The 25,301-nt window shown below is 53.4% G+C and overlaps 2 protein-coding genes across 8 annotated transcripts in view; one reads left to right on the top strand and one right to left on the bottom strand.

Moving 5' to 3' along the window:
- Positions 1-21,781, bottom strand: part of LOC128333213 (CYFIP-related Rac1 interactor A-like) — a 35,241-nt gene extending 13,460 nt beyond the window's left edge. The window contains exons 1-9 of one of the 7 annotated variants that reach the window (XM_053268436.1): positions 21,345-21,775; positions 7,526-7,610; positions 6,304-6,384; positions 5,474-5,553; positions 3,994-4,115; positions 2,866-2,971; positions 1,868-2,004; positions 1,450-1,527; positions 607-723 (exon numbers count right to left, since the gene is read on the bottom strand). In XM_053268436.1, coding sequence (XP_053124411.1) covers positions 607-723; positions 1,450-1,527; positions 1,868-2,004; positions 2,866-2,971; positions 3,994-4,115; positions 5,474-5,546 — 633 coding nt within the window. In that variant the 5' untranslated portion in view covers positions 5,547-5,553; positions 6,304-6,384; positions 7,526-7,610; positions 21,345-21,775. The other 6 variants (XM_053268441.1, XM_053268438.1, XM_053268435.1 and 3 more) reach the window with 6 other exon arrangements.
- Positions 20,892-25,301, top strand: part of LOC128333215 (hippocalcin-like protein 4) — a 43,086-nt gene continuing 38,676 nt past the window's right edge. The window contains exon 1 of the mRNA XM_053268445.1: positions 20,892-21,010. The gene's annotated coding sequence lies outside the window, so the exon portion shown is untranslated. The remainder of the gene's footprint in view (positions 21,011-25,301) is intronic.

The following is a 25,301-nucleotide window of genomic DNA, read 5'->3' as shown; positions in this document are numbered from 1 at the left end:
CTGAGCCAGAGGTGCACAACGCAAGTGTCCTGGTGGGCTGGAACCAAGCATGACTTGGTGTGCAAGGGCTGAGGTCAATTTTCAGTACATTAATTATTACACTAAAATTAATTATTAAAAACTTAACGAAAGTGAGGAGGCAGAGGGCTGGACAGGGAAAGGCAAGAGGAAAGAGGGATGGTGTTAGCGGGCTCCGGCCCAGGGGCAGAATTAGCCAGGCAGGTGAGGAACATCTGGTCTCAAGCAGACAAAGGCACTGAGCTGCTGCTGATGCTGCTGATGGTGCTTGTCACTGGGCAGGCCAAGAGCTTTTCATGGCTTCTGATGTTGCTGTAGGACTTGCCTTCCAGATCTGGGCCCCGGGCCTTATGTTGTGCAAGACTGATCTGCCCATCCACCCATTGGCCAAAGGAATTCTGGGGCTGGTAGTTCTGGGCAAGGTAGCAGAATTCTTTGCAGGGCCAGCAGAGAAGCGGGGGGGGGGGGTGTGTGTGGTGCTTGGTGCACCCAATCAAGCAGCAACATGTCATGGCTGGGCCCGGCTCTCTGCAGGCCAGGTTTGGCCTTCACACCCCACTGCTGTTGCCCCTTGAAAAAGCCACTCACCTCTGACACAAACTTAGTGGTGGCATTGCTCAGAGTTTTCAGCATTGGGGTGGCCTCTGCGTAGAAGAGGGACATCCGATTGGCCATTTCATTGTTCACTTCGCTCTCGGCATCTAACTGTGGGGCAGGAAAGCAGAACAGTTTTACTTCCTTTGTGGGGGGACTGATGAATTGATGATGCATTGCCCCCTCATAGACCCCCATGAATTACCTCAATGTCAGTTTCTGTTCACAAGGATTTACTGACTGAATTTCTCTCATTTTTCTTTTTTCTTTCTAAATAGCAAAACACCACTACTTAGCCCTGAGCCATTTCTATACCAAGGGTGGTATAGAAATTGAATTAACAACAAGAATCCCACCCCCACCACCGCCATAGGAGCAGAAACTGATATTGGCATAATTCAGAGCGGCTCTACAAGGAGGAATTAATCACAAATCCCTCAACAGGACTAAATACACTGGGCTGAAACTCCAAAGAGGAAGGGTTTGATTCAAAGCAACAGCAGCCCTTTAAAACCACAATGCCATTTTCTCTGCCTGTTCACACCGGACAGGCAGCATTTTATTACACAGAGATCGCCACAAATCAGGTCTGAAAAAGCAAAGGAGGACCACACAGAAAACCTTGGAAAGCAACAGGCTGACCACAGGGTGTCCGGATAAAAACCGTGGCCAAGGGAGGGGATTCCAGGGAACATGGCCAGTGAGGCAGCAGCAGCAGCAGCAGCAGCCTCAGCCTCAACCTGCGCAGACAGGGGTGGCTTCCAGTGGTGTTTCTGCTCTGGCCGTTTCTCTGCCTTGTGGCTCACAGCTAAGGAAAGGAGGGGAGCAGCTCCTGACCTGCAGATTGTTGATTCGATTTCGACTGATGGTTCTTCTGTAGTAGCTGAAGTCATTCTGGATGGCAGGGTTGGTCATCTGAGAGGGAGAGGGAGAGGGAGACAGGGGGATGCTCAGGCCTGAGGAGGAGGAGGAAGAGGAGGCCTTCTTCCCCGGACACTTGCAGCGTGGGACAGCTGGGGGAGAGGCGTGGGTGGGGGCGCAGCAGATGGTGCCTCTACCTGCGCCAGCCACCCTGTGTGCGTGTGCGCATGCTGTGCTGCCACACACACAAGCCTGTTGTGCATATGGACAATTCAGAGGCCAGCCTGGTGGGGCGGAAGGAGCCTCCTCCAGGGCCAAGCACGGCCTACACTCCTGGCCCTCCTCCAGCCCCCAGCCCCAGTGGGGCTTCTCTCCTGCAGCCACTCAAAGGTACCTTGAGCTCATCGAAACTGAGGGTGAAGTGCAAGATCTCGGCAAACTGCTTGGCCAGGGCCTGTTCCCTCTCCAGGTGCTGAGTCGGGGCATAGGGCGGGCTGGTGAGGGCTTCCAGCAGGCTCCGCAAGGCATTCTCTGGGAGGAAGAGGAGGAGGCGAGAGCCAGGCATCAGCCAGGAGCCCCTCGCAGGGGCTGACTCCCCACGAAAGGCGGGGGGAGGGGGTCAGGGCTGAGTGGCTCTGGTGCGGGTCAGGGAGGGTGACTGGGGCTTCAGCACCCAGCCATCCCTTTGGGGACCGAGTAGCTGAGCACGCTTTCCAAAGGGGAGCTGAGAAGCCAGCACTCCATCTGCTCAGCTATGGCTCCTCAGTGATCGCCAGCCCAGAGCTCGCCTGTGGCCCTGGGCATCAGGCAGGTGTTGCTGGCGCTGCTGGGCGGAAGCGAGACCTCTAGCAGCGGGCGCCAGGGCACTGGCAGGGCCACCCAGAAGCCTCCTGGGCCGGAGCGTGGAGCGGCACTGCAGGCCCCGTCGGATTCCCCGTCCGCTCCACGTGTGGCTGGGGAGGCCGGCAGGAGACCCCTCCTCTGCACGGGCTGCCGCCCGCTTGCCTTCCTCTTTGCCAGCACCTGGCCTCCACTGTGGGATGGGGACGGATTCTGCCACAGGCCACGCGAGAGAATCCACAGACCCTTCACCACACAAAAGCGACACCATGCCATGGCCTGGAGTGAACGGGGCAGAGGAGAGCGCCAGAGCTGGGCACAGGCCAGCCGCTCGAGCCCGGCTGACACACCACGGCCAAGGCCGTTCCTGTCCCATCTGTGCCCTGCACCTGAGGAAGCCGGGAGCCAGGCTGGCTTTCAACATGAAGGCATGAGCAGCAGGTATTCGCACCCAGGAATGAGCCCAGTGGCTTGTGCTGGAACAGGGCTCCTGGGCTGCTATGTCCAAACCGCACCCTTCCCCAGAGGGGGATGGGAGGGGTCTCCACTCACCGAGTCGGAGCGAGAACTCATAGAAGCGCTTCAGCTTGGCCACAAGAGGACACACCGCACTCCAGGCCTTCTCCTGGAGCTGCCAGTCGCTGGGGTTTTGGATTGCCTGCAAGAAACACAGCACGCTGCTCTGAAATGCCCGGTCTGGGGGTGCACTTCCCTCCAGGCCCATCCTGCTCGGACAAGGCCAGAAGGCCGGCAGCAGCAGCCCTGGCGAGACACCAACGCAGGTGCTTGGTGCTGCCTGGCGGCCACAGGGGCCGATCCTGCACACCCTGCTGTGGTCTGAGGCCCCAGAGGACATGCTCTCAAGCTCATGCGGCGAAATACCAGCCTCAGCCCACAAGGCTCCCAGTTCCGCCACTTTCCCACACTCAGGGGGAGCTCCGGGAGCATCCGTGCGGCCCATCAGGCACCTTCTGCCAGTCTCTCTGGAGCAGCCCCTGAGCGCAAAGGGCCCCCAGGGACAACCTCATTGGGCTGTCACAGGAGCACCACAGGTTCACAAGTGCCTTCGAGTACAGGGGCACATGATGACTGTGCGGAGCTTGCCAGCTGCAGTCTGGGACATCTGAGTGTGTAAGCAGGAACTGACTAGCTGAGCCTGTCGAGCAATCCATGGGTGTGAGTTCGTTCAGACGCGTCTCCCCTCACAGCCAGCCAGCCAGCCAGTGTTGGCTGGTGCCTGACTTTGTCTTCAGTTTCCCCACAAAGGTTGGGGAACCAGCATGTAGGTTGCTCCAGCTTCACCCAAGACCCCTGTCTTTCTTCTACCTTGCCTACTGATTTCTTTGGTCATGCCTGAAGAAACACACCTCCGATTCTAGAAACTCCACTACTGACATCCTTGAACCTCAGAACTTAATCTGATGAGCCTCCGATGTGTCAGTTACTGCATGTTGGAAGCTGAAGAACCTATTGAAACCCAGCTGGATTGATGTTAGTGTGTGTAATAAATAAATAAATAAGCTGCCTGATGCTGCAAGGCTCAGAACGCTCAGGGCAAGAGACGGACCCTGGAGCCTGCATGAACAGCATGGTGTCCAGAGATGGTTGTGGCTCTCCGTCTGAACCCCGGCAATGTCCTGATCCCAGGGACAGCGGCAGCAGGCTCTGCCCGGCGGGTACCTCTCTAATCTCTTGGCCAGCTCCAGTGTACGACTGCAGTTCGGCCAGGATGGTCTGGGCTTCCTCCAGGACAGCATTCACCTGGTTCCAGACAGCTGTCTCGGCTTCTGTGGGCTGAGCATCTGCAGCAACCCACCCCAGAAAGAAAGTGAGAGGTCAGAACATGCTTTGCCTGGGAGGTTTGTCAGCTTGTCCCCTCCAGGATGAGAGGGGAGGAACCGTCTGCCCACGTTTGGGGACTGGTCCAATTGTGGCAGAAACCAGAGCAGTGGCGAGATTCTCAGGGGTGCCAGCCACATGCGGTCCAAGGGTTCTGCCCCCACACCCCACAGATCTTCTGCACGATGGCCAGGGACACAGTCTCAGTTGCCCCTGAAGGGCATGGAGAAGTCAGCAGGAGAGAGGCCATCTCATCCTTCTCTCTAGCAAGCCCTCAGGCCAGTTGGAGAATCGAAGTTCTGGACCAAAAAACAAACAAACATGAAAACGGAACTGAGCGGGCACACGTTGCCTGTGGAGCCTGGCTTCATCCAGGGTGGGCGGCTGGGCAGCTCAGGGGCGCTAAGCAGGGCTCCAGAGGGACCTCTCTGGGCCGCTCCTCTGCCTCTCCAGGACCCTGGCATGCAGCACCCCTCTCTCCCTCTCAAGGGCCTCTCCTGTGCTTTGGGGTCAACCCCACAATGCCACCCACGCCCACAGCCCAGACATACTGAGGCTTTGACGCAGGCTGGTCTCTGCTCACAAGGAGGTGTGGCACAGGGTCCTCAGAGTCCTGGCCAGCTCCCTCCCTGCTCTGATGATCGGAGAGGAGGCCAGGCAGCCGTCTCTGGGGGCTGCTGGGGGCTGGCCAAAGCCTCTCGGCTGAGCAGCTCTCTCACTACAAAACCTGGTACTGGTACTGACTCCAGGAGAGCGGCCGGCTGGCCGGCAACCGGGCTGCCAGCTCACCTGCACCTTCGTTTTCCGAGCCATCTCCTTCTCCTGAAAAGGGCCCTGATTCAGGAGACATCCCCTACTTCTGGTTTGCTCTGCCCCTCCCCTGTGGGGCTGGCCTCTGCCCTTCCTCGCTCCTTCCTGAACTTCCTGCCAGAAGGCTAGTCCGACCGGGTCACAGGAGCCCCCGAACAGCAGCAGGACTCAGAGAGAGGGAGTGCCCTCCCCTCTTGCCTGTGGGCTGCTCCCCAGAAGCATCTGGTGGTGGGCCACTGTGTGAAACAGGAGACAGGACTGAAAGGGCCTCCTTGGGCCTGACCCAGCAGCAGGACTGTTCTGCATGTTCCGACGGGAGGCATCACTCAGGCTGGCTGCCCTGCCTGGGCCTTGCCTTCCTCCTCAGCCCTACAGATCCCTCTTCCCTGCACCTCTTCTCCCCACCCAGGGAGGCAACATGACATGAAATAAACCAAAATGAATGACGAGTAAATTAAGGAAAGACGTAATGAGTTAAAATAAAGGCAAAAAAATTAAAATCCCTTCTCACGTTCAAAGTCAAGGAAAAAATTAGGGCCTTGGTCAAGCTCGTTATAAGTCAACACTTTAAGAAGGTTCCCCATGTGATACCTGCAAGAGAAGAGACAAGAGGGAGAAAAGCATGATGGGCAGTGAGGTGAGGAAGGAGGGGAGGCCCCGGCGAGGATGCCACCGTGGAAGGCAACCCCATCTGGGTGGCGGCAGGAAGAGGTCTCCAGCAGCAACCAGTCTTGACCATGGAACATGGACGCCAACCAGCTGCTGGGATCCAGCCCATTGCACCTCTCTGGTGAGGAGGGGGTTCTGCCAGAACCTCAGGAGCAATTTAGGAATTCTTTCTCAGTTCCCAACCAATCAAGGGAAGAAAAACCAGGGAGGGATATTGTTGCTGCTCCAGCCCACCTCTTCCTGCCCCTGGAGATGAATGTTGATTGATGGGAAGGAAGACCAATGGGAGGGGCAGGGAGTGGCTGTTCTCCAACAAGCTTTTGGGGTGTTCAACAAGGCCTGTGGCTGGCAAGTTGGGTGTGCCCCACGGAGGGCCAATTTGAGCATGAAACTGTTCCAAAGCACTTCCCCGCAAGGGGATCGCCATAACCCCACGGAAAAGCTCTGAATCCCATTGCACACCAGCAGCTGAAGGCCCTGGCAGCAGAGCCAGCACCAGCACTCAGATGCTGGAGGGGCCTCCATGTGGTCGCTGCCACTGCCGCCGCTGCCACCTTGAAAGCAGACCTGTCAAGTGACCCCCCATTGCCCCAAATGTGTGGAGAGCAGTGACTCCTGCTGCCAGCAGCCATGGAAAGTCCCCACCCCCTGGCCTTTGTGCATGGGACTTACTTTCAAAATCCAGGAAAAAATGAGGACAGTTCTCTAAATCTTTGCCCAATACTTTTATCAAGTTGCCCATGGCCAGCAGACCTGAGCAAGAGAAACAGAACAGAATGGAAGAGAGCAGGCAGAGCCTGGAACGGTGTGCAGGAGCAAAGCCATGCCTTGGCCCTGGGGCCCTCCATAGCATCGTCTCCACCGGGCCCCTCCCTTCTTGGCCCAGGGGCCCGAGGTGGCCCTTTCCCCGGCAAAGGCCACTCACCATCCCTCAAGCCTCCCTACGTGGGCGGGTGGGCAAGGCCCCTCCTGCAGGCCTCCTTCAGAGATGGCCTTCCCTAGCTTGAGCACAAGAGCAAATGAAGGGGCTGTGGGCTGTGTGGTGGGGAGGCCGCTGCAGCATGTCTCTCTGCTCGGATCTGGGTGGCAATCCCACCACCACACCTGGAGGGGAAGCCGAGGGAAGCAGCAGCCTCTGCCGCCAGCTTCCTGGGAGCGCCTTCTGCCTGCGAGTCTCCAGGGGCAGGAGTACAAAGGGGCCCCTCCCTCCAGCTCCCTCCGAGGAAGAGCGGCCAGAGTCCCAAATCGAGAGCAGCAGCCCCCAGTGACCTCGGGGGGGGGTTCACTCTTGTGGAGCTCCCACTGGAGAGGGCGGACAAGGCGCGCGGAGGGGGCCTTGTCCACAGCACCAGCCACCCAGGCAGCCTCGTGCAGCCTCGCTCCGCTGGGCTTTGTGGAGGCAACTCCCCCCAGCCCACCCCAGCCCACCCCGCTCCCCAGCAATGACCTGGCCGGACCAGCTCTCTCAGGCTTGGCTTCCTCACTGCTGCCTAATCGGTTAAGTATTAGGCAGCAGTAGAAGTCTGTCCATACCGCAGAAGGAGATGGTGGAATTGACTAGATCATTTCAGAGAGGAGGTGAGGGAATCACATTTTTCAATACAATTCCCAGCATAAAAAGCTCCCTGCAAGTAGACAATTAGCTGGGCTGAGCGAGGAACAGGCTGGACCTTTGCTTGCAGGGAGTTCTTTATGTGGGGGAATATTCAAAAAATGGCATGGCGTGCCTGTGGCCCAAAGTCTGCTTGGCCACTCCAGATGCCTCATTCTGCTCTCTGCCAAGATCAGGCCTGGCTTGCGGCTGGGTTCTCTGGGCCTCCCGCTCTGCTCTCAACCCGGCTGCCACTAGCCACATGCCCTGCATCGGAAGCAGCCAAGTCGGCTACCTTTTTACCTCAGTTCTTGGTGCTTCAGCAGCCTCTATGGCGAGAAGAGGGATTCTGAACGGTTCATAAAACTCGTCATCCACGGGGAGAGTCCTGCAGCATGAAAGGGAGAAAGAAGGAAACTACTGGGTGAGGTTTCCAAATTGAGACTGCTCTTGTGAGCAAAGCAATTCCTCTTCTCATTGCTGATTTAGGGTGCCTGGGATGAAAATGTGTCCATGGTAGACACCCAGAATGTGCAAGTTGAACTCAGAGAGAATTGCGGGGGCTGTGTGCCTCCAGTGTTGGCAGGGCTGGGATCACGCTCTGTGGCTACAAGCCAGCAAAAGGTTCTCATGTACAAGCCCCACGGAAAAGAATGAGTGGCACACGTGAGCTCAGTACCATTTGAGGGTGTGGGGTTCATGAGGGCAAGCCCTGGCCCTTGCAGGAGGAAGAAAGCCCCTGGCATCCCCTTCCCACAGCGTGGCAGCTATCAGCAGCATCCCTCTCGAAGAGACTAGCCATCCAGCATTTGCCCGTGGAAAGAGACAAAGAGCTGACTCCTTGAACTCTGTGGCTCTGGGGAAGCCTTGTCTGCTCTTGGATTGCCTCGAGTCTCAGATGTCTGAGCTGAGACTCAAGGAAATAAGAAACAATAAGATCCCCACCATATTATGTGCAAACCATGTAGTGAAGAGTATGTAACAAACTGGTTTCATACAGTTTTATAATCAACAATACTCTCAACTTGAGATCTAACAAAAGTTCAACCAAAGAGAACAATTGGAAATCACACTGATAAAGCTAAATGTGTTTCCATGGAGAAATAGTGAAGTCCATGGAAAAGGTAATATAGTCTGTTTCAAATAAGTCCAGAAATCCACAACAGTGACCCAGTGACCTCTGTTTCGATCTCAGTCTTTGTCAAGTGGAGATTAGTCTTAGAAAAGTTCCATAAACTTGACAGCCCTGGTCCAAATGCTGCAGAATTCAGTAATGTGTACAGACACCTCTGTTACTTCTAGAAAATTTACTAAAAGAACCAAGTACGCTGGTTCTCTTAGTAAACGTTCTAGAAGAAACAGAGGTGTCTGTACACATTATTGAATTCTGCAGCATTTGGACCAGCTTATGGTCCAAAACCAGTTGCAAGTTTATGGTGACTGCGTACAGCTTTGGTCAACGTATCTTAAGAAGGATATTGTAGAACTGGAAAAGGTGCAGAAGAAGGCAACCAAAATGATCAGGGGCGTGGAGTACCTTCCTTATGAGGCTAGGCTACAGCATCTGGGGCTCTTTACCTTGGAAAAGAGGCGAATAAGGCGAGACATAATTGAGATGTATCCAATTATGCATGGAGTGGAGAGGGTGGACAGAGAAAAAAATTTTCTCCCTCTCTCACAATGCTAGAACCAGGGGTCACCCCATGAAACTGAAGGTTGGGAAATTTAGGACTGACAAGTGGAAGTAGTTTTTCACACAACACATAATTAATCTATGGAATTCCTTGCCATGGGATGTGATGATGGTCACCAGCTTGGATGGCTTTTAAAGGGGCTTAGACAAATTCATGGAGGACAGGTCTATGGTGGGCCACCTCCAGCCTCAGAGGCACAATGTCTCTCAATACCAGTTGCAGGGGAGCAACAGCAGGAAGAGAGAGGGCATACACATACCTCTTGCCTGTGGGCTCCCCAGAGGCATCTGGTGGGCCACTGTGAGAAACAGGATGCTGGACTGGATGGGCCTCCTTGGGCCTGATCCAACAGGGCTGTTCTTATGTACTTTTCTAAGACTAGTTTGATCTGCATACACTGCAACACCTGTCCAGATCTGGGAAATTTGAATGAGAGTAAAGACCTATCCCTGTTTCCCTCGTCTGCTCACCTGGTACCGCCCAGACACATGGAGCGGCCACTACACCTTGGGAGCATAAAGGGGTTGCCTGGAGAGGAGATGTACAAGTTCTATTATTTACCAGAGAGAATGGGGGTTCCACAGAAGAGCTTGTTTTATTTGGATGGCCTACCTCATGAGAGCGCAGTCCAGTGGAGGCCTGAAACTCACTGAGTCTCTCTGGTCCTCCCCAGTGGACTGGCCCTCATCTCCTGAAAGGGCTAATTCCTAGTCGGCAAGCTGACATGGAGGCAGAAGTGTCCTGGACTGCTTTGCCATCACATGAGCTGGTTAGGGTCTCTTAAGAGGGCGGTGGCTCTGGTGGTACAACTGCTGCCAGGAGAAGGGCTTAAATGCCATTTAAAGGGGTTTAAATGCTCTTTCCCTGCTGAGGGCGGGCGGCCCATTCCAAAAAGACACGACCGTGCTGGGCATGTCCCCTTGAAGATGGTGGCCAATGGCTGCCCTGCAGATGTTCTGACACCTTGCCCACAGTTTGGCAATGCAAGAGCTTGCTGGGATGAGGCCCCGGTGGACCAGGAAGAGAGAGGCTCTCCTGCCCTGAAACTGGAGATTGATGGGCTACAGTTGGACAAATGTCCACAATACGATTTGTGGTAACAAAAATTAACCTCAGGTTCATCTACTCCTGGTTTGCCATTAGTGTGAATGCGGCCACCTTTTTCATTATATGGTCTGTACACAATATGGAGGGGATCCTATTGTTTCTTATTTGCTTGGTTTAAGAGATCCCAGTATGTATTATTAATCTTTTGCACTGAGACTCAAGTCTTGCTAGTCTACCTCGCACACTCAGCACTAAAGATAAAGGGGAGATGGCATCCATGTTGCCCTCCTGATGGATGCCAAGGTCAGTCATTTGTCAAGAAGAGAAAAGAATGAGAGAGCGTTTGAATAATACCAAAGTGCCTTGGATGAAGCTAGAACTCTTCCATGATACACATTTGAGGAATTGTTACACTTTATTTAAAAATCTTTAACCATATGTTTAAACAGAATGTGTAAACATTATGTTTACACTTTAAATAAACAGATAGATAAATAAATAAATAAATAAATAAACAAACAAACAAACAAACAGATAAAGAAACAAGGTGGCAGATCCCTGCTGCCATCTTCTGGACTAGAGCACATACATGGGCTGTGCTCTGCCCTCCTCCACACTACGAGCAGGTCCTTTGGGGCATGATCCTTCTGCACAGACTTCATACACAGAGTAAATGAGAGGTGGTCCTTGGAAGCAACAGCCTTTGTCCCTGGAGGAAGCATGGCTCCCCTGACCTCAGAAATCTTGAGGCCTGCTGTAGAAGTATAAAGCCCTTGGTACATTTTCAAAGGCACTGTTGTATGATTTTGACTCGTCAGTGGGCAAAATGGGACTAGGGGAGGGGAGAGCAGAGAGTTAGAGGCAGACTCTCGTCTGATATTATTTGTCAGGGGGAAAGGTCTGGTGCACTGTCTGCCAAGAGCATCTCCTGCACAGCCCTCACTCAAATGAATGAGAGCTGGGCAAGAGCACCTCCCTCATGAGGGGCCTGAGAAGGAAACATCCTGGAAGTTTTCCAGGCAGTGATCCTGAGCTGCTTCCTTACCGTTCCAATTTTGGAGTGATGGCAAACTTTGGGGTGATGGCATAATTTGTTTGTTATTTCTCTGTGTAAGGGTTAGGGTGTAACCGGTTAGGGTGTAACCCTAACCCTAACCCTGAGCCATTTTTGGAAGGGCAGTTTAGAAATCGAATTCATCATCATCATCATCATCATCATCATCATCATCATCACCACCATCATCTGCCTTTCCTTTCTTCCTGGCCCTTCAATGTGAGAAATAACAGCCTAGGAAAAGTTATGCCTTTAAACAGTCCAGGAGGTTGTGGCTCTCTGCCTGCCTGGGGGTTGCCTTGGGGAGTGTCCACCCTGCCCGGCAAGCCCCCCACTACACACCTGGACACACCACTGCAGTCCTCTTTCCTGTGGTGTGCAGTCCACTTCCAGCCACTAGCTAGCTTGCTGGTGTTTGCCTTTACCTTTGCCGTTTTCCTACTCTTCTGTTTTTTAAAAAATAATTTTATGCTGTGTACTGGCTTATTTGTATTTGCACATGCCTGTGGACCCACCAGCCACAACATCTATGATATGGGTCATTTGCGGGGGGGAGTGGATTGGGGGTTGCTTTGGCTCTGGATTCTTCCCCCTTTTAAACTTAATAGTTTATTGAACATTTTCCTCATCTACAATGTATTCAGTCAAAGCATTCTCATTGTATCCTACCCTCTTACCCACCCCGACTCCCATATTCATCCAGTGAAGGGAGGGAGGGAGGGAGGGAGGAAAGGAAAGAAGAGGAAGAGGAAGAGGAGGAGGAGGAGGAGGAGGAGGAGGAGGAGGAGGAAGAAGAAGAAGAAGAAGAAGAAGAAGAAGAAGAAGAAGAAGAAGAAGAAGAAGAAGAAGAAGAAGAAGAAGAAATAATTACTGCAACATCTGAGTACTTAGGTAGAGTAGCAAAAAGGAGAATAGAAAATGTATGGTTGTCTTTTAGTGTACATATAGTTCTAGGAAATTGTGCCAAATCCTTAACCATCTTCTGGTTTATCATCCTTGGTAAAGGCCGTTTTTTTGAAGCTGGATCCTGTAAATCTTGTGCCCAGTTCTCCACTTTAGGAGCATCAGTTGCCTTCCGATGTTGCAATATTAGCCACTTTGCAACAATTAGTTATGGGGCGCCTAACAAATAAAGTTGTTGTTGTTGCTGCTGCTGCTGCTGCTGATGATGATGATTTTGCCACTAATAAGCCCCTCAGTAGCCATTGTCTGGAACACAGATCTGGGTTCCATGTGTTTGGGATGTATACCAGTCCTGCATTTTTGTCTTCATTTCTAAATTTGAGTTCAGGGACATGTTTATTCTGATAATAATATCCTTCCAGAACCTTGATATAATGAGGCAATCCCAGAACATATGGACCGAGTCTGCATGTGTACTGCAGCATCTCCAGCAATCACTATTTGGGATGTTCCCCCCCACCTTTAAAAATCTTTTTTCCCCTATAGAGTGAATGTGAATTCACATTTGCACAAGCTGGCAAACACACTTCAGTTGTTGGGCATTCCTTCTACAGCTGTAACATCTCTGAGTCATTTTCTTGGGGTGCCTGCAGGTCAGGGGCTCTGACTGGGAGTCTTGTTTGGGCAGGTGGCAGCCAAGGTACTCCGCTGGGTTTCTGCTGCTCTGCTTTCCTTTGTGTTTTTCTTAGGGGAAGCACATGGCCGAAGCAAAGTCTCCGTTTGTGTGGTTGTTACCTTTCTTGGGGAGCCTCTTCCTGCCCATTCTGGACAGAATGGTACTCAAGCAAAAGAAGCAAAAAGACCAAGAACAAAAGAAATGAGCTAGCAACAGCCCAATGCCAAACTGAGATTTAACTCCAGGTACACTTTCCTGGACATGCAAAAGGGTGACTGTGCCAAAAATGCCTAAGAAAATTTTTACACAGAGAGAGAGAGAGAGAGCAGGAAAGGAAAGGGTGAGCTTGTTTTTCAGAATGTACTGAGTGTTGTGCTTTAGCCTGCCCTGGATCTTCCTTGCTCTGGTGCTGGAAAACGATTATTATCATTATAAGTATGAGCTTGTGTTCTCTTGCATTCTTCGTTCCTGCTGCTTTATGGTTTATTTGTTGTTGTTGGTATTGTTGTTGTCCAAATGACAGCCATCCAAACATGTTGGTTTTGTCTATTCTATTGCTACCCGCTTGGTGGGGGTGGAGTAGTTCACTGGAACTTTACTTCTAAGCCCCTCAAGCTGTCAGTGTATAACTTCTGTCAGGAGGCTCACACCCACAATCACCTAACCCCTGACGGGGCAGTTTTTTCTTGCCTGGAACAAACCATGCTTTTGCTTAACTCTCCTCCTGCACCCAAGATGCAGAGGTTTTCCATTCACTTCGCCCTTGGGAACATGGCACAGACACACAAGCCTGTGGCAAATGCTTCAGGAGTGTTTTCTGAAAACCCAGCTCACTCCCAGCTGACAGCTGAGAACAAAGTGGCCCAGTGATTGCGTGAGCCAGATCTGCTTCAGAGCCCATCTCTCATTCCCTCTTTCCATCCCCTGCCCGCCAGGCATGCTGCAGTCCCAAGACTGGCTGGCTGTGATTTCAGGGGTGTAGCTAGAACTGAGCGGATGGGTTCCAAGCACCCAGCCCCACAGCTCCTGAGGGTCCCCAGCTCCTCCATGACCCCTGTCTTCATCATTATCTCCCTCACTCTGAGGGACTGCTGGGGAGGGGAGCGGACACAGGCCCTCTCTCCCCTAGCTATGTCCCTGTGTGATTTCTAATATAACTGGCAACGGCTTTTGCCCTGTTTGCAACAAGGACAAAGTGGACACTGACTCTTCCTCCTCCAATTTTTTCCTCCAGACAAAAATCTGCTTTCTCTCAAGTCTTAAATTACTTGTGTAGCTCCCATAAATTGCATGTTGCTGGTGAACTAACAGAATGTTGATGCTGCAACCCTTAAAGAAAGGCATTCCCCCACCCCCGACACTATCCTGGCCTATAGCAAGGGAGGTTCTGCACAGATTAATAGTAAATGGGCCCAAGACCCCCTTCTTGGCTTGTATTTTGGACAACAAATCAAGGCTGCCTGTTGACCAAGAAGAGTTGGGTCTGTCTGAAGAGCCACTTCTTGCAGTGAGTTCAAAATCCACATTCCTTCTGATTGAGCAAGGTACTCTCTCCATTGTTTTGTGGTTATTGCCAAGTTTGAAGACAAAGAAATGGGGGTTGCCATTCTAAGCAATCTGCATAGTCATGTGACATGTAGCGTGGCTGGACGCCTTGCTCTGTGAGTCCATACCCCATTCACATATGCTACAGTTTGCCACTTTGGGTCAAGTGCAAGCACAACTTCTTGGACTTTAAAAGTGTGTTGCTCACCTTTTTATCCAGTTGTGTCTCGTCCACATTCCAAAATTTAAAATGTTGATAGTGTGGCAGAGAATACTTTCCAGACCAGCCAGAAGGAATGACTGAGAGCCCCTGGTGGCGCAGTGGTAAAACGGCCGCCCTGTCACCAGAAGGTTACAAGTTCGATCCTGACCAGGGGCTCAAGGCTGACTCAGCCTTCCATCCTTCCGAGGCTGGTAAAATGAGTACCCAGAATGTTGGGGGCAATATGCTAAATCATTGTAAACCGCTTAGAGAGCTCCGGCTATAGAGCGGTATATAAATGTAAGTGCTATTGCTATTGCTATCTGTATCCTCTTGCTATCAGGACAGACAGGCCTCTTTGAAAGTGGTGCCTCTCTTAGTCTTAGGAGGACAACATCCCCATGTAGCGCAGGCCGCACGGCCGTTGCGAGTGTCTTCTTCGTCTCCTTTTAGACTGTGGGCCCGTTTGGAACAGGGAATCATCTTCTCATTGTTCCTTTTGCTATTAAATCATTTTGAGAAGTTTTTGTTGCGAAGTGGCATATGATTTAGAAGGTTGAGGTATTGCCCTGCTTGTCTTTTGCTTTGCGCTGCCTTCTCTGATTAGGCTTGAGAGCTCTTTTGTAAGCCTGATGGCAAACTTGGAATGAAGAGCAGCAGATGGAGACGTCAGCAATGGCTGCAGGTCCTCCTCAGTTCTAAGCAAACTCAAGGATCGGTGCAGGATATAAAACTGTGTGTAGGATTCAGCATGCAAAGCATCTGCTTGTATTTTTAAAAACACAGATTGTCACTAGCCCTCATTGGTTATTAAGACATGTCTGAAAGTGTGGCAACACCCTGTGTGATCTCTCAAAGCCCAGCAGGATCTGGCGGGAAGGGGGAGTACTTTCCTGCCTCTCGTCTCCCTCTTATTCCACAGAAGCAGAACAAATTATGCTCAGTCAGCAAACAGGTGAAATTGAGCCAATATACACCAGAAGCCGCTGCCCATCGCTCTGAGGGCCGCCTGGCGGGGAGAGAGCCAGGCCCTTTCCAGCATGGGGCGGGGCAGATGGGGTCCACCCTGGAGGACCCTGACTGGCTCTTGTGTCCTTTTCCAGCCCTGTCTTGGCCTCTGCAGAGGACCATGCCTTTCTTTAAGCCTGAGGGCGGGGAAGGACAGAACTATTTCTCATTACTGAACAGTACTTGGCAAATTGAGGCATTCTGTAAACAAAGGGCAGGTTAGCATCTGGAGTGGTGCTTGCACTGTTGTGTGTGAGCATAAGAACATCAGAACAGCCCTGCTGGATCAGGCCTAAGGAAGCCCATCTAGTCCAGCATCCTGTTTCACACAGCAGCCCACCAGATGTCTCTGGAAGCCTACAGGCAGGAGCTGAAAGGGGCAGGCCCTCTCTCCTGCAGTTACTCCCCTGCAACTGCTACCAGAAGCATCCTGCCTTTGAGGCTGAAGGTGGCCTATAGCCCTCTGACCAGTAGCCATTGATAGACCTCTCCTCCATGAAGTTATCCAATCCCCTCTTAAAGCCATCCAGGTTGTTGGCTGTCACCACATCTTGTAGCAGAGAATTCCACAAGTTGATTATGCATTGTGTGAAAAAGTACTTCCGTTTGCTGGTCCTAAATTTCCTGGCAATCAATATCATGGGATGACCCCTGGTTCTAGTGTTATGTGAGATGGAGAAGAATTTCTCTCTATCCACTTTCTCCACACCATGCATGATTTCATAGACCTCTATCATGTCTCCCCAAAATCATCTTTTTTCTAAACTAAAAGGCCCCAGGTGTTGTAGCCGTGCCTCATAAGAAAGGTGCTCTAGGCCCTTGATCATCTTGGTTGCCCTCTTCTGTACCTTTTCCAGTTCTACAATGTCCTTCTTTAGATGTGGTGACCAGAATTGTACACAGTACTCCAGCTGTGGCCGCACCATAGTTTTGATAAGGACATTATAATATAAGCAGTTTTATTTTCAATCTCCTTCCTAATGATCCCTAGCATGGAATTGGCCTTTTTCACAGCTGCCGCACATTAAGTCGACACTTTCAACGAGCTGTCCACCACGACCCCAAGATCCCTCTCCTGGTCCGTCACCGACAGCTCGGATTCCATCAGCATATACTTGAAGTTGGGTTTTTTTCATCCCAATGTGCATCACTTCACACTTGCCAACACTAACCGCATTTGCCATTTTGTCGCCCACTCCCCCAGTTTGGAGAGATCCTTTTGGAGCTCCTCACAATCCGCTTTGGATTTTACTACTCAAAAGAGTTTGGTATCATCTGCAAATTTGGCCACCTCACTGCTTACCCCTACTTCTAGATCATGTATGAATAAATTAAAAAGCAAAGGTCCCAGTACAGATCCCTGGGGGACCCCACTTCTTACTTCCTCCATTGTGAAAACTCTCCATTTACATCTACGCTCTGTTTCCTGTCCCTCAACCAGTTAGCACTCCTTTACTTGTCCCCTTATCAAATGACTGCTAAGTTTCCTCAGGAGTCTTTGACAAGGAACTTTGTCAAAAGCTTTTTGGAAGTCCAGGTATACTATGTCAACTGGATCACTTGATCCACGTACTTGTTGACACTCTCAAAGAACTACAAAAGTTGGTGAGGCAAGATTTACCTTTGCAGAAGCCATGCTGGCTCACTCCCAGCAGGGCCTGTTCTTCTAGGTGCTTTACAATTTTATCCTTGAGGATGCTTTCTGTCATTTTGACTGGAACGGACATTAAGCTAACCAGCCTGTAATTTCCTGGATCGCCCCTGGCTCCCTTTTGGAAAATGGGTGTTACAATGGCTACTTTCCAATCCTCTGGTACAGAGCCTGATTGCAGGGATAAGTTATACATTTTAGCAAGGAGGTCGGTAGAAACCGCCCTCAGGAGTGTGCTGATCAGCTCCCTGTAACAGGCTGCCTTGAGCTGCATGATGGCAGTGGCAGCCCAAAGCCTTTTATACACCACCCAGAGCCTTTGGATGGGGCGGTTTATAAATGTAATAAATAAATAATAAAATAAATAAATATCTTGTCCAACATCCTGTTACACACAGTGGCCCACCAGAAGCCCCGGAGAAACCCACCAGCAAGAGGTGAGGGCATGCCCCCTCTCCTGCTGTTGCTCTCCTGCAACTGGCATTGAGAGGCATCATGCCCCTGAGGCTGGAGGTGGCCTATAGCCACCAGACTAGTAGCCACCAATAGACCTGTCCTTCATGAATTTGTCTAAGCCCCTTTAAAATCCATCCAAGCTAGTGGCTATCACCACATCCTGTGGCAGAGAATTCCATAGATTAATTATGAGCTGTGTGAGGAAGTACTTCCTTTTGTCAGTCGTAAAATTTCCCAGCCTTCAGTTTCATGGGATGACCATGAAACTGGTTTTAATAAATTTCCCATAAGTTTACTAGAAATTAAAAAGCCAGAAACTCCGGAGCAGCAGCAAGGGGGATGCTCTCCCCCGAGGGGAAGTCACTGCCCCCCCACCCCTTGCCCTAGCCTCGGTTCCCCCACTCCCCATGCCTGTGGCATCTGAGATGGCCTTTCCTTCCTGCATCCGTGGCGTGCTTGTCCTGCCTGCCAGAAGACCACAAGCCAACAGAGTGTGTCGCCTCCAAGGTGAAGCCACTGAAATAAATGCATGGGTGGACATGGGAAGCTGGTGCCGGGAGGGGGGGGGGCACACGCTGAAGGTGGACACACCCCTGGGTGGAATCTCCCCCGTTTAGGGTGAGCAAGGATGCTGTGCAGCCAGGCCAGCTCCTGCCAAAGACCAGCCGACTCCTCCCGAGAGCAGGGGTTGCCACCTGCTTCAACAAGTGTGTGTCCCTTTTCTGTCTGAAACATTCCGCTCAGGGACACCCCCCCCCCGAGATATTTAGTGTGTGCAAACACACCCACACCCGCACCTTCACAATGGTAGTTATGTGGCAGACTATTGCACTCATAGGCTGACATCTCAATTAAGTTACTCCTGCCTACTCCAAGATGAACAGGACAAGTGTAAGCTTGTCCAACTATTTCAATGGCACTACTCCAGCGTGGTGTAGTGGTTAGAGTGCTGGACTAGGACCGGAGAGACCCGAGTTCCAATCCCCCTTCAGCCATGAGACTTGCTGGGTGACTCTGGGCCAGTCCCTTCTCTCTCAGCCTAGCCTACTTCACAGGGTTGTTGTGAGGAGAAACACAAGTATGTAGTACACCGCTCTGGGCTCCTTGGAGGAAGAGCGGGATATAAATGTAATAATAATAATAATAATAATAATAATAATAATAATAATAATAATACTCGGGAGTAACTTAATTGGGATGTGAGCCAGTGACTGTAGTGGCTAAGCCTGGGGTGTGGGGCAAAGAACAGCAGCACAGAGCAAGAGGTAGGGGGAGGCCATCCTTCAGTAGGCCCCAGGCTCTGGTGCTCCTTTAATCAGCACCTGGCGACTGCCGTTTCCCCTCCCACAATGCCTTGTGGCATGTGGTGCTGTGGGGCATGCGCTGGCTCTTTGCTCCCACAAGGTAGTAGGGCCCCCCTCAGACCTGAAGCCAGCCTCAGCATGGGATGAGGCCAGGGAACGAGCCCACCTGGGCGGCCCACCACGAGCAGGTCTCCGAAGGTCCAACCCTTGAGAGGAGCTTGCTTGGCAGGGGCCAAAGGACTATGGGAGGGGAGGGACCTTCTTTGCCCAGGGCCAGGATGCCCCCTCTGCATCCCAAGGTGTGCAGGCAGCATCAGGTGGCAAGCAATGAGGAAGCCATTTCACTGGGACCCTGGAAAGGTGTTGCCAGTCAGAGGAGGCAGCCTGGAGGACCAATGGCCAACATTGCGAGAAGGCAGTTCCCCCCTACAACCTGGAGAGACTTGCCCCCTCCAGGGATCTCTCCGATGCTTGCTTCCCCCCAGATGCTCTGTCTGCCCCTGAGCTGGCCTTCAGCTCCATCCCACTTGACAACTCCAGCGCTGGTGATGCAAGGCCGGAGGGCTGCTGGTCTTGTGGTCGCAAGCATCAACTGTACCCTTTGCTACGCAGGGACCATTCTGGTTTGCATTTGAATGGAAGGTTACATGTGAGCCCTGTAAGAGATGCCCCTTAGGAGATGGGGCCACTCTAGGAAGAGCAGCTGAATGCTTGCAGGCAGAAGGTTCCACGTCCCCTCCCTGGCAGCCTCTCCAAGACAGGGCTGAGAGAGACTCCTGCCTGCAACCTTGATGAAGCGGCTGCCCGTCTGTGCTGACAATACTGAGCTAGATGGCCCAAGGGCCTGACTCCGTCCGTAGAAGGCAGCTCCCAATGTCCCTGTGTTCTTCAGCACTGACACAGGGAGCTCCCGTTGTGGCTCAGCCCCTTCATCGCGTCCCTCCAGGCCAGGGGTGGGCTTTGGGGGGGAGGGGTGTGTTTTTGACAGTTGGGGCATCATCCATGTCCTCCATGCTCCCTTCTCCTGCCCCCCACAACTAGCCTGAAATTTGCTGTGCTTCTTCCATGCAGCCAGCAAGTGGAGCTGCACAGGAAGCCCGAGGTGATCCTGCTCTCCTTCTTCCAGCCAGAGAGAGCCGGAGTGAGAGCAAGAGAGCAGCAGCGCTGGGGGAGCCTTGTCGCCTTGGGAGGGGGGCTTCCCCCCTTCAGGTGAGGGCGTGGCCTGGGGTGCTGCCAATCACTTCTCCTCCCAGGCAGGCATCAATCATCCCTTCCCTACACAATGTCTACCTCCTGCAGAAGAGATCACAGGAGAACACAAGCAGAGCCTTGCCGGATTGGACAACAGCCGCCCTCCCCTGGGACTTGTCCCTCACGGTGCTCTTCTGCCTAGGAACTAGTGAAAGGGAGGGAGGGAGGGGGAGGAGGCTGGGGACCCAGCCGGAGAATAGGCAGCCGGCTCTTTAGGCTGAGGAGAACACAAGCCAGCATGAGGATGGCAAACGCCACCCTGGGAAGGTTGACTGGAATGCTGTTAGGCAGTCACAAAGCCCCCAACGCCAAGCTGGGCAAGCAACCCTTGCAGGAGGTCATACACACTCACCTGTCAGTAGCATCACTTGGCAACCCAGGCCCCTGCCAGGTAACCAGTAGACTGACCCTGGGTACCAGCTGACTGAGAGATTGCTGAGGGACAGAAAGCCCATTGCACTTGAGAAGCCAGTTAGGAGACCCGGTCCAAGCGGAGGCTGCTGGCGAGACAGAGGCGCCTGCAAACACCCCCCAGCAGAACCCAGTCAGGGGCTCTCGCCTGGCTTGCAATGAAGCAAGGAGAGCACTGTGCGGGCATCTCACTTCCTGCAGTTGCAGGAAGGGAAGAGGGAAATCCGCAGAGGGTTAGACATGAAGGCGCAGCAGGAGAAAGAGGGCTGCGGTGGGCGGGGGGGGGGCACTGACAGGAGAACGTCTCCCAACGTCGCTCCACCCATTTTACAGACCAGAGCCCCTGGCCTTGCCTGGCGCAAAAAGCAGCGGCGGGGTGTGTGTGTGTGTGTGTGCGCGCGCGCGCCCGCGCCCTCTCTCTCTGCAAGTGCCGCCTATGGCCCAGCGCGCTCCTGCTCCGCTCACCTGCCGCGGTGGACTAGTGCCAAGCAAGTCGCCCGCGGCCAGCACTCCACAGCCATCGTGCAGCGGACGGAGGGTGGCAGTTGGGCTGGAGGAGACCAGACAGAGGCTCTGCCTGCTGTGGGTAAGATGCCCGCAGGTCCAGTGGGAGGGGGCAGAGGCAAGTCGCGAGCAAAGGCGCAGACGGGGCTCAGCCCCGAGGGAACCCCGCGGCGCCTCCGCTCAGCGGGTCGGGGCTGCGAATCGCCCCCCCCCCCCGCCCCCCGCCGTAGAGCAAGCAAGGCTTCTCTTTGCCACCCCGGCGGCGGAGGACCCCGTGGCGGCAGCAGACCCTGCCTCAGCGAGCCCGGCTGCTGGGAGGGAGGCACTCGCCGCCCCCCCGACCCTCCCCTCCCTTGCAGGCTGGTCTGATTCCCCATCCCCCCCCCCCGCCCCCGCCCGACAAAAGAGACACCCACCTTGCTGCTGAGGAAGAAGCAAGCGAAGCCACAGATCCTGGCGAGACGCGGCGGGGAAGGCTCCTCTCGATCGCCGCCTCCTTCTTCTGCAGCGCCTTCCTTCCACTGTCTGGGAAGAGGAGAGCGAGCGAGCCTCTGTGTGTGTGTCTCAAGCCAGGGAAGAGGGGAGCGTTGCTGATGCAGCTGGCGCGATCAGTACGAAATGCACCACAAAGACCACCATAGACCACTGTAGCCCCCTCCCCTCTTTCTAAAACATCTGTGACGTCTGCAGTGCAAGGGAGCCAGGGCAGATTAACCCTTGCCTTGCTGTGCCAGCCCCTCTCCCTCTCAGGAGCCCGGCAAGGGACGCCGCCTCAGTGAATGGTTCAGGAAATCAGAAGTCATCCCGTCTAGCCCCACAAGACACCAAGAGGTCATCCACTCTAGCCCCCTGTGCCGTGCAGGATCTCCAGACATAAGATCCACATTGAAATGCACCACTGAGCTCGTGCCTGGGATCTATATCCATGGCAGAGGTCCCACCCACTCCCCGCACTGGACATGTGAAATGATAACACATGTGGTGTCTCTGAGCATGTGCAGAGTGACTTCTTTGTACTGCTAAGTGACCTCAACCTGTCCCCACAGAAGTTCACAAGCAGGCTGACCCTCAGCATCTCTCGCTGGAGTGAGGAAGAAGTGCTCGCTAAACAACCCTTGGCGTGGAGTCCCTCCGGCTTCCCCTGCCACATGATACCTGGGGTCCAGTGCCTGCTTAGTGAGATGTGTGGAGTTCAAGGGGGGCTTGGGGAGCCTGGCGGGAAAGGTCAGCTTCTTGACTCCCCCGGCCCAGCGACATCCAGCTTGGCTCTGAATGCCCCACCTATGCCCTGAGAGGAGGCCTGCCCAGCTCCCTCGTCCGCTGCAACACGGGCCCCCTCAGTTCAGCCCACAGGGCTAGAAGGCCAGGAGGCCTTCCCACTTGGCAGGCAGTAGAGGCCTCTTCTTGTGTTGTTCTGTGCGCTTGGCAAGACGCAGTATGGTTTGCTTTCCAACGTCATGAGCCCAGGTGGGGACATCCAAAGAGTCCTGCCAGACTGACCCAAGGTCAGAGCCCAGAGCTCTAGTCTATGTCTCTGGAATCCTCTCAGAAGGGCCTCGCTGGATCACACCCAAGTAGGGCCAGAGAGCTGCCTCCAGGAAGCCCAAGAGGCAGGTCATGTGGACACAAGCGCCTCCTCCAGCATCACGGCTTCTGGGCAGGTTGGGTTGCCATCTGGACTACTAGCCAGGGAGGGGCCTTTCCTCCTTCCCTGCAGTCTTTGAAACCAGTTGAAGCCAGTGGCCAGCAGCACCACATTGATGAAGGGTGGCTGGTGTGAAGAAGCCCTTTGTTTGTCTCCCTGGAATCCTCTGCCAATCAAGGTCCTTGGGGGCACCTCCCCTTCTAACCTTGAGGAAAACTCGAGAAAAGCTTGCTTGCTCTCCCCCCACTTTCTCCATGCTACACATTATTTTAGAAACTTCCATCATGTCCCCTGTTCATGCAACCCAAACATTTTAGCCTTTCTGTGTTGGGCTGGCCCTCCAGTTTATTGTGTAGCACATGAAAGCAACATCCCTCCCCTATTGCTTGTCCATGCAGCACCATGTGTTGCTGCTACCCACAGATCTACTGCTCTAACCATGGGGGTTCCATTTAACTAGCATGTCTACTGTCCAAGAATGTGCTTAATTCTTTGCTACGGCATCTAAGCTAGTGGCCATAACTGGATCTTGTAGTAGTGAATGCCATTAAGTGGGCAGAAGGACTTACTTTTCCTGCCAATCCATTTCACTGAGTGACCCTGAGTTCGATGAGCATGGAATAGGAAGGCTTCCAATCTCTTCATCCTGCACCATTCCCAAGCGTATCAGTCACTAGCCCCATTCCTAATGTTGGGTTGCTCAAGAGGGAAAGTGGGAGGCTGGACACGTCGTCACCCGTTGTCAAGGCCTGAGCTGAATGCATTAGCCACCTGCCCAAGGTCTTTCCTTCCTCTCCGGCGAGTGGCAACCCAGGTGATGTTGACTGGCTTTAACAAGCCACTGAGCCTTCCACCTCCATTGCAAAAGGCAGGGATTGCCCAGCAGCCAGGAGGAAGCTGTGTGTGTCTAGGAGGGAGGGAGGGAGGGAGGAGGGTCTGAACCTTGGCAGGCATGACCTCGGGACAGGGTTGGCCGGCTGTGTCCAAGATGGCAGATTCTAGGAGCCAGGCAGGCTGACAAACATTTCTCTGAAAGAAGCAATTCGATACACGTATGCCTTGGATATTGGGGCTCTGGAACTCGAGTGCTGGTTTGAGAGGGCAGGTGTGAAAGGGGTTTGCAGTGGACCTGCTCAGGTGGGCCATGTGCATCAGTCCTTCACCTTTGGGCCGCGGAGCCATCAGGCTGAGCAGGCCAAGCAGGGCTCCGTGTCACCAAGGGCCAGGACTTCGGGAGAGAGGGGCTCGTCAGTGGAATTGGGGCCCAATGTTTCCAGGCTGTGCAGCAGGCTCCTCAAGGAGGGGGTCTGCCTGTCCTGCCACTCTGAGCAGATGCACCTCAAAATCCATGCCAAGGCTCTAGGCTCCCTTGCAGGGTTGGCGGGTGGTGCTGTGGAGCACCAGGGCACATGCCCAGATGCAGGGCCCTCGAAAGCATCCTTGCTTCATAGCCAGGATTTCTCGCTCTGCTCCGCACTTGCGCTCCCCTTTTGCTTATGCAGCTGGGCCAAGTGCATCCCCAGGATTATGCCCCTGGTTGTGGGCTGAAGCAGCAGAGCTTGGAAAAGAACATGCCCTTTGCCACGCTGAGCCAGGTCATATCTGTCCTTAGATGCTGCTGCTCTGCTGCATCCCTCCTGCTGAAATGCATCTGCCCCTTGGAAAGGCACCAGACAAGCTGCCAGGCAGGGTGTGTGTGACTGGACAGCCTGTGTGTCTTGCTCAGCAACCCAGTAGCAGTGCTCGGTCAGTCCTGCATCTCCATGGAGACAGCCAATCACGCACAAGCTGCTGCTGCTGCTGCTGCTGCTCCTTCTCCTCCTCCTCCTCCTCCTCCTCTCTCTCTCTCCACCCCAACATTCATCACTGCTAAATCCCATCAGAATCTTTCAAGACAAAATGCAAATTGTTGCCCCCGCTATGATTATGCTTAATAGCAACAGGAGGAGGAAATGGCCTTGTTTCTCAGGCCTGCGGCCTGAATCTTAGAGATGAAACTAAAACATTAGAAGGGTTTTTTGTTTGCCAGCAGGGTGAGGTTTTGCCCCCATAGGTCTTCTTCCACCTCTCCCCTGCCCAGCCTGCCTCCGCCCCCCTCTGGCGGGCACGGTGGGGGGCAGAGTCACAGCAGCAGGCGGGCGCTGGCTGACCTCTGGGGTTGTAGGGCAGAGCAGCAGAAAGCCTGGCCCGGTCAAGCCCTGCTGCAGGCTCTGCAGTGCCGCCTTGTTCCCGAATCCTGGCTGCTGGGGGGAATCGTTCCTGGGGGGAGGTGCATGCAGGGGCTGCCCCCAGCGCATCTCCTCCACGCTTCTTTTAAATTGACCCCGCTCCTCTGTCTTGAACAGCCAGCTAACACAGACATGGCAGAAGTGAAGGTTTTCTTGAGATTGGTGTAAATCTGGGTGGTCCTTGCTCTTCTTCAAGGGCCAGGCGCAGAGCCCATGGAAAAGGTGCTGCTGGGGCGGGTTCCCACACAGAGAGGGAAGTTGCCCCTTGACACCCCTTCACAGCTGGAGGGTGGGTGGCAGGAATGATCCCGGAGCAGAACGTCAGTGGCAATGGCGTGCACAGTGGCGGCCCCTCCTCGGAGGACTGCTCAGAAGAGCCAGAGGCCTTCTCCAGCATCCTGGTGTCAAATCTTCCCAGATTCCTCTCCTTGGATTGCTCTGAAACTCTCCCAGCGAAGAGATCACTCTGTTGGAAAGGCCCCGACTGTCAGACCACAGAC

Source organism: Hemicordylus capensis, chromosome 7 (assembly GCF_027244095.1).
Source record: "Hemicordylus capensis ecotype Gifberg chromosome 7, rHemCap1.1.pri, whole genome shotgun sequence".
NCBI classification, from domain to species: Eukaryota; Metazoa; Chordata; class Lepidosauria; order Squamata; family Cordylidae; genus Hemicordylus; species Hemicordylus capensis.
The sequence above is the reverse complement of the archived record's forward strand: the minus strand, read 5'-3'. Positions and strand labels throughout refer to the sequence as shown.